We start from the raw sequence: 12,971 nt of genomic DNA on the forward strand, positions 1-12,971 counted from the left end.
CAAGGGGGCACACATTCCTACCCTTTATGCAGGCAAGCAATGACCTTGTGGAACACTGCACTGTCTTACCCAGTTCAATTACAAGCACAATTCCTGCCAGGAAAGAAAAACACATTGGCAGACGACCTAAGCAGAAAACAACATGGATCCACACGAGTGGAAACTAGATCCGCAAGTATTTGCAATGATAGCTCAAAAATGAGGACGCTCAGACATGGATCTGTTTGCAAGCACCCAAAACTACCAACTTCAAAAATTTTGCACAAGGACATTCCATCCACAAGCTTGGAGAGTGGACGCCCTCTCATTCAGTTGGAAAACATTAACAGTGTATGCCTTTCCTCCACTGCCTCTTCTAGCAAAGGTACTGCTGAAAGTCAGATTAGAGAGGCCACAAATGATACTCATTGCACCAGACTGGCCACGCCAGCATTGGTATCCTTTTCTAAGGAACATGGCCCATGGCCCACCATGGATTTTACCACAGATTCCTCACCTGCTCACCCAGCGAGACAATCAGATTCTACACAGACAGCTCAAGACTTTAAACCTGTCTGCATGGCAAATTACCTAAACAACCAGCCAACACCTCTAGCCAAAGCTGTTATGGATGTCATTCTGGAGGCCAGGAGGCCCAGCACCAGGAAAACCTATTCAGACAAATGGAAAAGATTTTGCGCCTGGAACCAGGCTAAAGGCCAAAATCCACTGGATCCAAACATTCCTCAGATTCTACAATATTTAACTGAGATGTTGCCAAAAGGACTTTCCTTTTCATCTATTAAGATCCACGCCTCAGCAATTTCAGCTCATTATAACATGGATCCTCCTTTATTCTCACATCCACTCCTAAGACAGTACCTCAGAGGGGCTAAGAACATAAGACCGCCAAGGAGAGCACCAACACCTACTTGGGATCTCAACTTTGTTCTGGAAAAGCTTACACTGCCGCCCTTTGAACCAGCTTTTTCAGCTGATTTAAAATTTCTTTCATGGAAAACTGCTCTGCTAATAGCAGTAACGTCAGCTAGAAGAGTCTCAGAGCTACAGGCACTAATGGCAGTGGAGCCTTTCCTCATTTTTCGTCAAGACAGAGTCTCTCTACGAACTAACCCTTCCTTTATGCCAAAGGTGGTATCCAGTGTGGCCCTTAACCAAACCATTCATTTGCCCACCTTTTTCCCAAATCCCCAGAACAAAGGAGAAAGACTCCTGCACTCTTTGGACATTCACAGGCAATTACATTACTACTTGGATAAAACTAAGGCTTTCAGAAAAACTGACCAGCTCATTGTAGCCTATGCTACAGGATCACAAGGAAAAGCTATCTCAAAACAGACCATTTCTAAATGGATAGGGCATTGCATACATTTTTGCTACACGCATCATGGGAAACGGTACCTGCTAACATTAGGTCCCATTCCACCACAGCTACAGCTACATCAGCAGCCTTTCTCAGGGGAGTGCCAACCAAGGATATTCTGGAAGCTGCAACTTGGAGTTCAGTGCACACTTTCACCAAACACTATCACTTGCTTCTATATTCTAAGACTAGAGCTGGTTTTGCCACTGCAGTTTTGCAGGGCCTACTTGCTTCTTCTAACCCTGTTTGACTCCACCTCCCATCCTTCGCTTTGGGATTCAACCCAAGTATGATGACTGCAGCAGGATAACACGATGAACATAGTACAGTTTTGTACCTACCATAAATGTAGATGTTCGAGTGTTCACCCTGCTACAGTCCAGGTTACCCTCCCTCCATCCCCTCTGTACTAGCTGAACGTATCTATACCACTCTATCCTATACAACCTCTGTGGTGTATTTGCTTATGCCTAAAGGTATTGTTTTATTTATATATATATATATATATATATATATATATATATATATATATATATATATAAAAACCGCAAGCAAAGCTGCAAACAAACAAACCACTGAAAAAGAGCAGCAACAAGTAGGAAACGTCCACAAGAAGTACGCCAAGTTACTATAAGGCACAACGACAGATCCAGAATCAACGCTAAGCACAGTAGAACAGTTTTATGTAACGTCTCACAATAAAATTACGTTTTCGTTGCCCATGCAACTTCATCAGAATGTAATCCCTATATATATATATTTTGCCTATCTATTGGGGCACCTGATATCTGGGGCAAGAAAAACTGAAGAAAATGGCGTAGGATGCCTCTTATGTACCCCTGGCGCACTGACGTCAGGGAAGAAGCGACAGCAACCGATGCCGAACCAAGACTTTGGAATTCAGGCCGACTGCGGGACCGCCTGACGGCAGGATAACCCAAGTGTGATGACTGCCGCAGGGTGAACACTCGAACATCTACATTTATGGTAGGTATAAAACTGTAGTTTTTGTACCTACCATAAATGTAGATGTTCGAGTATAAACACTGCTGCAGTCCAGGTTACCCTCCCTCCTTCCCTTCTTACTTTCTGGTACGTACCTGGGTTTTCTACCCTTTACTACCTATGGGGAGTATTTGCTGGTAACTGAAAATGGTTGTTTGCTTTTCTTTTGTATACTTTACTAGCAATTTAAATTGCCTACCTATTTGGGGGCACCTGACATCTGGGGCAAGAAAAACTGAAAAAATGGCGTCAGCTGCATCTTATATACCCCCTGTCGCACTGACGTCAGGGAGGATGTGACAGCAACCCACGCCGGACCAAGACTTTGGAACTCAGGCTGACTGGGGAACCACCTGAAGGCAGTATAACCCAAGTGTAATGACTGCAGCAGTGTTTACACTCGAACATCTACATTTATGGTAGGTACAAAACTGTACTATAAGAAAGGTAGTCCGGGATTTAAAAGGTGTTCTGATTGTGGATACAAATTACCTACATCAGATGCACATTCTTTGTGCATTTATTGCTTGGGTGTGTCCCACTTATCTGTTGACCCGCCCTGAGGTATTTGTAAAACATTTTCTAACAGAACCTTGTTGGAAAGGAAAAATAAGTTGTTGCTGAAGGGACTTTTCAAATCTCCCTTTTCAGAGGCTATTTCTGGGTCGGAGGCTTTAACCCCTCCTAGAGCCCATAAGAAAATTTTGGATGATCCTACTAAGGCCAAGTCTTTGCCTTCGTCCCCGGCTGGGGACTCCCGCCAACCAAGACCTAAGAAGGCAAAAGTTTCTGCTTTGGAGCTCACTCAAGTCTGCCCCAGTGCTTTCGGTGCCTAGACCTTCGGCACCATCAGTGATTTCTGCTCCGTCTTCTTCTGTAGCCTTTACTATATCAGCACAGAGGGGCTCCTCTCTTCAGACTATTACGACTACTACATCGACACCGACCGTTCAGTCACCGCAGACCTTGACCACCTTACTCGGAACAGACGCTTCAGTTATTGGCTCCAATTTTGTCTGTTCCAGCTTCGGTACCGGAAACCACTTTGGCACCAATCCTTGGGTCAGTGCAGACCGTGACCTCGGCACCAATGATTTCCTTGGTGCAGACACCCGTAGTCCAGTCTCTCTCGGCACCATTGTTCTCTGTGCAGACTGGTGAGGTGGGCACCGAGCTTGTCTCTCCGTGAGGTCCACTAGAAGCCTTTTTGAACACGACGTGTTGCGTCTTGTGGATCAAGTGCTTCTGGCCAGAGGTATCCTGCCCCCCCCCTCCTTGGGAGGTGATAACCCATCTCCAAAGACCCCTTCTTATTCTCCTTCTTCATTGCCTTTGAAGTCCATTGATATAGCACAGTCTTCCCCTCTGCAGTTCCCTTTATGGATCTCACTAAGGAACCGCAGCTGCCTTCGTGGCAGGAGAGTTTTGCTAAGACCCATGATGACAGTTGTGACACGTGTAATTTGCTGTTCCACAGCCATCCGGGGACTCCGAGTCGGCAGGCTGAGCCACTTAGGGGAAGGGTGACCCCTGTCCTGGACCCCTCTTCAGGTGGACCAGCCTTTCAACTGATGGAGAAGGCTCTGGCTTCTGCTTGCAATACTGTGCTGTCTATCCCCCTGCCCTCCTCTGGTACACTGTTTTCACAAGTCACACCTAGCGGACACCGGGTGTAAGGGCCTCACTACATATTCCCACAGGAAACCCATTTCCGCTGTCTTCCCCAGCTTCTCCCTCTGAGGAAGTCCATCGGAAAAGTTTGTGTAAGAGGAAGCACATGGACTCCACAGAGGAGTCCCTCACTGAAGAGACAGACTTTGATGAGGGGGGAAGGATCCCCTCACTCACCCTCTGAGGTATCCTTTGGTGATATCCTCGAAATCCTTAAACAGAGAGGTGACTGGCAGCCTTCTAATCTGACCTCTGAGGAGTCTGTGTTCCTGCAGGCCTTCTGCGCCCGGCCCCCTACCTTCTGGGTTACTCTACCTGCCGATGAACTTGTCCGGCTCATTGTGTAGCATCCATGGAAGGCTTCTGAAACTGTCAAGGCTATTCTTCAGAGGCCAGATAAGATTTTGTCCCATCCTGCTACAGATCCCCATTGGTCTAAAGGTCTTTTTGTGGATGCTGTAGTGGTGGCGGCCGCAACAAAAAAGGATCTGGCAGAAGAAGAAAGCCAGACTGTCCATCTGCCTACCAGAGTCCCGGGCCCTGGACCGGATAGGGAAGCGCACCTTTGCATCAGCGACCTTTACTATCAGGTCCCTGAATTATATGGCACACTTTACCAGGCTTCAAAGGGATCTGATTTCCGAGCTCTCCTGAAACCTTGGCTGGTGCTGTGTCTGAGGTCCGTGACAAAGTGGCCTCTCAGCTGGCCAGCATTGAGTCATTACCTAACTCCTCTATGTGACTGATATTTCACGCATCAGAAGGAGCAGCTAGAGCGGCGGGTTCAGCTGTGGTCTTCATACGACAAGCCTGGATGCGCTTGTGCAATTTCGCGGAACCCTTTAAGGCTTCCTTTCTTAACGCTCCCATTGAGGCCTCTTTGTTTGAACCCAAAGTTAAAAGCACACTGGCCAGATGTGAACAGGATGGTAAGATTCTTTCTGCCGTAAGTGTCCGTTATTCTTCCCCTCAACGTGCTTTCTCCCGAAACCAAAAGAGTGGGAAGATATGGTTCAAGAAATCTCAGGGTCCTTTCTGTGACGTACAGGCTGAGTTCTCCCCTAGAGACAGAGAGGGGAAACTCACAGGGAAGACGCCCTTTTTGGGGCAGAGGGGTTCAGTGTAACCAGGGTTCCAGGGATTCTTTCCCTGGCCAATCCTACCAGCACTCCTGAAGAGCGGCCCAACTCCTTTCCTCTGGAGGTGGTTGGGGGTCGTTTCTCCTTGTACCCTTATGCCTGGCTATCCATCACCACCGATTCTTGGGTACAAAGGATTATAACCAGAGGTTATCATATCCCCTTCAATCTTTGTCCTGTCCCTTCAAAAAACCTTCCCGACATTCCACCCAGTCAAAGGGAAGAAGCAGCACTAGAGATAGAAAAGCTGCTAAGAAAAAGAGGCATCCAAATAGTCCCTCCAGACCAGATAGGATCCAGATTCTACTCGAGACTATTTTTGGTGCCAGAGAAATCCGGGGACTGGAGACCAATTTTGGATCTCAGTGTATTGAACAAATTTGTGAGAGTACAAAAATTCTGGATGGTCACAATACAGTCTATCCTCCCGCTTTTGGAAAACGACGATTGGATGTACTCGATAGATCTACAAGATGCGTACTACACATAAAAGTGGATAGGCCATCAAGAAGATTTCTGCGCTTCCATGCGGGAGCCAGTCACTACCAATTCAGAGTGTACTGTCCTTCGGACTCTCTACAGCCCCCAGAGTGTTCACAAAGTGCATGGCAGTCGTCACAGCTCATTTGCAACTACAAGGATTCCAGGAGTTTCCATACCTAAACGACTGGCTCATTTCCGCCCCCACCAGACATCTATTGGAAGCAGCCCTGGCATACTCTCTCCTCGCCGCACAAAGGCTAGGCATAACCATAAGCTGGCAAAAATCCAATCTCACCCCATCTCAGTCCACAGAATTCATTGGGGTTATCTTGGATACAAAGAACTGCAGAGCTGCAGTCCCAGAGCACAGAATTCTAAGGATAAAGCAACAACTGATCCCAATCCTTTCAAGGGAGAAATCCACAGCTCAGTCTGTCCTACAGCTGTTGGGTTCCATGGCAGCCTCCATCACCATTGTCGCCCTGGCCATGTTTCATATGAGGCTTCTACAATGGCTACTACTCACCCTATGGTATCCTTTTCAGCATCCTCTTTCTGCCAAGATTCGAGTAACCCACAGGTGCAAACAGGATTTAAATTGGTGGATGACCCATAATCCGTCAAAATGGTCTCGCCCCTTCTTCCCCCAGCAACCCAAGGCTACGTTGACCACGGACGCCTCCCTGATGGGATGGGGGGGCTATGTCATTGACAGACAGTCCAAGGCACTTGGTCCAAATTGGAGGCCCAACTGCATGTAAATGTTCTAGGGCTGAGGGCGGTGCTTCTGGCGTTGCAAGCATTCCATCCCCTGCTGCCATCTGGGATGATTGCAATTTAATCAGACCACTGCCGTGTTGTCTGATTAAATCGCATTCCATCCCCTGCTACCATCTGGGATGATTGCGATTTAATCAGACAACACGGCAGTGGTCTGGTACATCAACAAACAAGGTGGAACCAAGTCTTACCCCCCTTTGTCAAGAGGCCATGAAGATATGGCAATGGGTGATGGCTACCAACCGTTTTCTTCTAGCAACGCACATTCCCGGGAGCTCCAATGTGATAGCAGACAGGCTCAGCAGGTGCATTCTACAACCTCATGAGTGGTCCCTGAATCTCTTGATAGCGGCGGAGATCTTCCACCACTGGGGCCATCCTTGCTGTGACCTCTTTGCATCCCCGACCAACCACAAATGCAGCAACTACTTCGCCCTGATTCCCCCTCCGGGACAGTCACCCAGGAACGCTCTAGTCCACGATTGGCCCTCGGATCTTCTTTATGCATTCCCACCTATTCCCCAGTTTCTGAAGAAAGCCCGTCGGTTGAAAAGCAAGGTGATCCTCATAGCACCATATTGGCCTCGTCAGATTTGGTTCCCCCTCCTTTGGCCTCGCCTACTAGATCGACCATGGATTCTCCATCCAACCCCGGAATTGATCTTACATCTGCAGAACCTAATTCATCCCAACTTGGACAGCCTGAAGCTCACAGCTTGGCTACTCCAATTCCCTTGATTGCTAGGCAAAATGATCTTTCTTTACCAGTACGCGACATTCTCATTGCATCTCACAAGTCTTCTACTAGAATTACTTATCTAAGTAAGTGGAAAAGATTTACCTGTTGGCTAAAAGAAAAACTAGTAGATCCCTTCTCAGCACCAGTGTCGATAATACTAGAGTATCTGGCCAACCTTTTTCATTCGGGTCTATCTGCCTCTACTATTAGAGTTCATTTGGCTGCAATATCTAATTTTCATGAGAGTGTCCAAGACTCCTCTTTTTTGTCGCACACATTGTGCAAGACCTTCATAAAAGGTGTGAATCATCAGAGCCACCCTTTAAAGAACCTATTCAACCATGGGATCTGTCATTAGTTCTACAGGCTCTGACAACGCCACCCTTCGAACCAGCTTCTTCTTGCGACCTCAAATATTTGTCATGGAAAACCTTGTTTTTGGTCGCCATTACTTCTGACAGACGTATCTCTGAGCTTCAAGCTTTATGCATCAAGAGTCCATACTTGATTTTTCATAGAGATAGAGTGTGAGAACTAATCCTTCATTTCTGCCAAAAGTGATCTCTGAAATGTCCATTAATCAAACCATTGAATTGCCAGTTTTCTTTCCCAATCATTCAAACAAAGGAGAGTATTGCCTACATACCCTAGATATTCACAGGCAAATCCGTTTTTACTTAAACAGGACTAGGTCCTCTTGTAAATATGACCAGTTATTTTTGGCCTTTTCTGGACCTAGATTAGGATCTGCTGTTAATGTCACATTAGCTAGATGGTTGAAAGACTGTGGCACCTTCATTTATACACAATGTAATATTCTGTTGCCTACTACCATGAAGGCTCATTCGACAAGGTCGGTGGCAACTTCTGCTGCCTTCCATGCCAGAGCTTCTTTACATGACATCTGTGCAGCGGCAACTTGGGCTACGCCTCATACCTTCATCAGTCATTACAAATTGGATTTGGCCTCCAGGGGAAGAGTATGTTTTGGTTCTGTGGTGCTCAGGAATGTCCTTCCGTGAGAGCCTCCCAGGAATAGAGGTAGCTGGGGACTCTGTCCCATACTTAAGGAATGAACGAGGATTAACAAGATCAGATAAAGAAGTTATGTCTTACCATAACGTTCCATCTGTATTGTTGATCCTCGTTCAGTCATTACGACCCTCCCTCCTTCCCCCTCCTGTGGCTTCTAGTGGATCTCACCATCCAGTTCTCTTAGGTCATTTGACCAGAGGTAGCCTCTACCTTCTTTTGACTTGCAAAACTCAATCTGAGGTAACCTGGAGAGGGGGATTATTGGGTAAGAGTTTAGCTTGAGAGTTTGTAGCTGACGTGAGCTTGGAAAATGGCCGGCTCGGTTCCAAGGTCGGAACAGATACCCATACGTAATGACTGAACAAGGATCAACAATAGAGATGGAACGTTATGGTAAGACATAACTTCTTTTTACTGCCTTTTTAACTTCCATTTCGCACCCTTGTGCATCACTACATAGTCTGCTGATTCTTAAAATTTCTCCATAAGGAATAGATACCAGGGTATGTTCAGGGTGGCAACCGGAAGCATGTAACATATAATTTGGTTGTTCAAACTTCCTGTATATCCTAGTCTTTGTTCCCACTTGCCAGACCCTCTTAAGAGATGTCCAAATAATTAGCAGATACTCCTCCCTGTAAACCATCATATCTCACAAAGTATCTATTTTCATTTAAATGTTTAATAAACGACTGTACCTCATTACGTCCCCTTGACAAATAAATATAAGGTCATCAATAAACATAAAATATTTCTCAATATATATCGTATTGAAAGAACTTATATAGATATGAGTATTTTCTACCAGACCCATAAAAAGGTTAGCATACATGGGGGCGAAAGCTGGCTGTTCCTTGCATTTGCTTATATAAATTGCTATCAAACTCAAAAATATTATTTGTCAAACAAAAATAAATTCTTTAACATATTGTGTTGTGGGACTTTCTCCCAGAAAATGATCTAGGGCCTCCATTCCAAATTCATGTTGAATGTTTCTGTAGAGGCTGACTACATCTAAAACTAAGAAGTACATATCTTTGTCCCATGTCACTTCTCTTATTTTCTCCAGAAAAATCAAAAGAATCTCCTGTATACAAAAGCAATTTTGTTGCTTCCTTTAACAGAAAAATTATGTTAAAAAGCATCCTAAATTGTGAGTAAAATAACCACTTGCTGACACCATAGGACGTCCCAGCGGATTCTCTATGTCCTTGTATGTCTTAGGGACACACAAGAATTTTGCCATAGTACTGTTTCTACTGAAAAATTTATTAGTGGTATCAGAAACTGCAAAATAATTTAAACGTACTCCTTTATGTAATAAATCTTCATACTCTTTCTTGGCCTGTTCATAAACCTTCATATTTACTCTTTTATAGATCTGCTCATTATTAAGATGTTTCATGCACATTTTATAATAATCATTAGACTTCATACTTATTTCCCTCCCCTTATCGGAGGGTTTAAATACTAACTGGTCATTATTACTTAATTGTTTTAATGTCATCCATTCACTTTTGGACATATTAAGTTATTCTTTAGTATTTTTATAAAATTCATATACTTTTTCAAGAACAAAACTGAATGCATGATAAAATCGTTGTATGCTTTCATTCTTAAATGGCGGTATAAATATGCTTTTACACAGCACTTTTGTAGTATCTAATTTACTATAAGCACTGATTTCCACATCTGAGTCACATGAATAATAACTATCATCACTAGAAGACACAATTTCATCAATAAGTTGCTTGTGCTCAACAACATTAATAGGATTAAAATATTATAACGTGCATTTTGCGTACTAATCTGAACAGGTCTACTTTTAACTCATACAACCTTGGTAAAGCAGAGGGAATGAATTTCAAACCCCCTATTCAATGTTGACATCTCTACATCATTGAAAGAGTAACCAGACTAATTAACAACATATGTATCATCTAAAAATACAGTTCGGGGTACCTTGTCAGTATGTCCAGTTACGTCTCTTGGTGTGGGAACCATATCCCTGGTCCCTGTTGGTATCTTGTCCATGCCAAGTAAATTTTTTGGTGCTCTATCTCGGTCCTGTGGAGTCCCGAAATGTTTTATAAACATTCTCCTGGAAGACGCCGCACTTTCCCCTGAAAAGAAACCATTAGAACGCTGAGGCTGCACTTCCTGGTCTTTGGAACCTTGCCTGCTGATGTCTCAAATGTGGATTGGACATTAGAACAAACGCCTTGTTCCAGTCATAATCCCAGAGGTCTCTCTGCAGTTTGTTCTTTTTTCTGTTAATTAAATCTTTTTTATAAAGATGACAGACAATTATTCATGCTGAGTAAAAGGGATTCCAGGGCAGAATTGGAAGATTATTTAACAATGTCTATGCATAGCTTTTTAGTTTCCTCCTTAAGTTTGTCTTTTGAGAGTGTCTCTCTCAACTAGAATGGACACCCACTCACAGCTGCAATGATGAACAGCTGCTATCCTACTGTCATAAAAGACCCGTTCTTGCTCTTCAGACAGGTCAAAAGGAGTAGATGAACTTTTAACTGCCCGGAGCCCACATGGTGTAATTTTGAGCTCCTGGTATATTTTAAGCTATGCAAATTGTAAAAGACCGCAGTTTCTTTAAAAATTAAGTTTTCTATTTGCGTACATAGTTCCTGAACAGCTGGTATAGAAGAGAGTTCCATTTTCTTACCCACTGTGGCAAATGGATTTGATAAAGAAAGTATTCTGTTCGCTTCCCATTTATTAAACACATTTGATTGATTATCATGACCACTGTTGGTAGCAAGGCCCACCTTATCCAACTCCGTGATGTTTACAGTCCTTTGACCCTGCTGTAAACTCATCTCGCCACTGTTCTGCGATATATCCATCCCTGTTTCATGAAAAATATAGGGCAAGGAGGTAAAGGATTCACTGGTCATACGTACTGTTGAAACCACACAAGAAAAGAGAAATTCACCACAAAAGACCAGGAACCGGACTCCTTCCAAGCTGAATTCATTTATGGCATGAATAAGGAGTGTAATTGGAAAAGTTTTATTTGAAATATGTACATATTTTTTTAAGATAGAAAACTTTTTAATTGGTTATTTAAGTGTAATATCGGATGATTGTTTGTCTTTTGTCAGTATATAAGAAGTGTATCTTGAGGTTGTCTGTACTCTGTAAAGGCTGTGTTTTAGCTGAGGCACTAAGAAAATTGATGCTGTGTAAGTAATGTTTTATGCAACTCTTCTGTTTTGGTAACTAAGGAAAACTGAAAATAGACTTAGGAGTTTAAAAAAAGTATATTACTACAAGGGATTATAAAATCTGGTAGCAGTAGTACTTTTTGTAAGAGCATAGTAATCTTGAAGGGGAAAGTAGAGACGGGAAGGAACTGACTTTGCATTTGAGTATGTGTTTCTGGAGAACACACTAGTCTTAAGACTACAGATCATCTCAAAGTATGTAAAAGTGCAGGATAGTTGCATAGTGCACTTTGTAAAAGGCTGGTGCATATTTGTGAATTGCAGATAAATGTTTGGGATATATTCTGTATGAATTGTAACTGTTTTTATTTACTTCTAGGAGGCAGAGGTTAAAAGGCAACAACGAGAAGAGGCTATCAGACAGTACAAAGAGAGGAAGGCAGAAAGTTACAAGGTTTTAAGCAAGAAAACAAAAAAGGGACAGCCAAACCTAAATGTTCAGATGGAGTATTTGCTTCAAAAGATTCAGCAAAATCAGACACTTGGAAAGATCTGACAGACTACCCACCATACTGCAGTGGTTAGGATCAAATATTTTTTTTTTGCCTGGTATACTGTAAAAGAAGAAAGTCAACAATTCCTTGTACTTCAGTAGGATGTGGCGTTAGTCCACTACCTGTATCGGACAGAACAAAAGCCGTTGTTTTTATAATAGTTCTTTAAGCAAATCTCTGTAATAAGCAGAATTGTTTGTATTTTATTGCTATTTTGTAATCTTCTTTGCTTAAATAAATTGTAAAGTATATCCCATGTCTGTTTATTTACCTATTTATTTATATTTTCTTGACCTGCATGATGCTTGTATTAATAAGTAATGTGTGTTTATTTAAAACCTGTGTTGATTGTGCATCCAAACTATTTTCCTGTAGCCATAAAGCATGTTGAGAAAAGTTTATTATGCAGCAGAGAATCCAAAGGTGGCATTGTGAGTACTGCACCCCTATAGAATAAATATGTTTATACTAAGACTCTACAAAACATGTACCATTTGTGCCAAAGAATATAGTCTGTGTAAAAGAGCAAACATAAAAGGGGTAAATTTTATTTTTTCTTTGTTTTCTAAATAAAACTAAAATAAAATGCCGGTGTAAGTTAGATGTACTCATTTTGTAACCAGCTGAGCTAAACAGGTAATCAGCTTTCATACAGATGCCTCTCTACTTTCTGATTGTATTGTAACATTATTCTCATTTGTTTTAAATGTGGCATACTATTGGTGTCTTTTTTACATAAAGGTCTAAGTTTGAAGGCAAACTGCAGCGGATACCTTTTCTGGCTTACTCTTCTGATATCCCCAGCTGTGCACATCTCTGTAATTTTTCTACCTCCCACACTGAGAATGCCTTCTGCTGTTACATATCACAGTATCATTCATTGATCTAGGTGGGTGTGCTCACTGTTTTTCTCAGTTCTTTTATGCTGCTCACACATTTTGGGTTTTGGCCCTAACCCTTTAGATGAGATGATAAACCAAGGTCCCATCTCCTTGACTTAGTGATAATTCAGGT

The 12,971-nt window shown here is 42.9% G+C and overlaps 1 protein-coding gene across 1 annotated transcript in view; it reads left to right on the forward strand.

The window, feature by feature from the left end:
- Positions 1-12,208, forward strand: part of CCDC59 (coiled-coil domain containing 59) — a 115,436-nt gene extending 103,228 nt beyond the window's left edge. The window contains exon 4 of the mRNA XM_044088438.1: positions 11,783-12,208. Coding sequence (XP_043944373.1) covers positions 11,783-11,959 — 177 coding nt within the window. The 3' untranslated portion in view covers positions 11,960-12,208. The remainder of the gene's footprint in view (positions 1-11,782) is intronic.
- Positions 12,209-12,971: the final 763 nt, after the last annotated feature.

Source organism: Protopterus annectens, chromosome 11.part0 (assembly GCF_019279795.1).
Source record: "Protopterus annectens isolate FY-2018-M chromosome 11.part0, PAN1.0, whole genome shotgun sequence".
Lineage (NCBI taxonomy): Eukaryota > Metazoa > Chordata > Ceratodontiformes > Protopteridae > Protopterus > Protopterus annectens.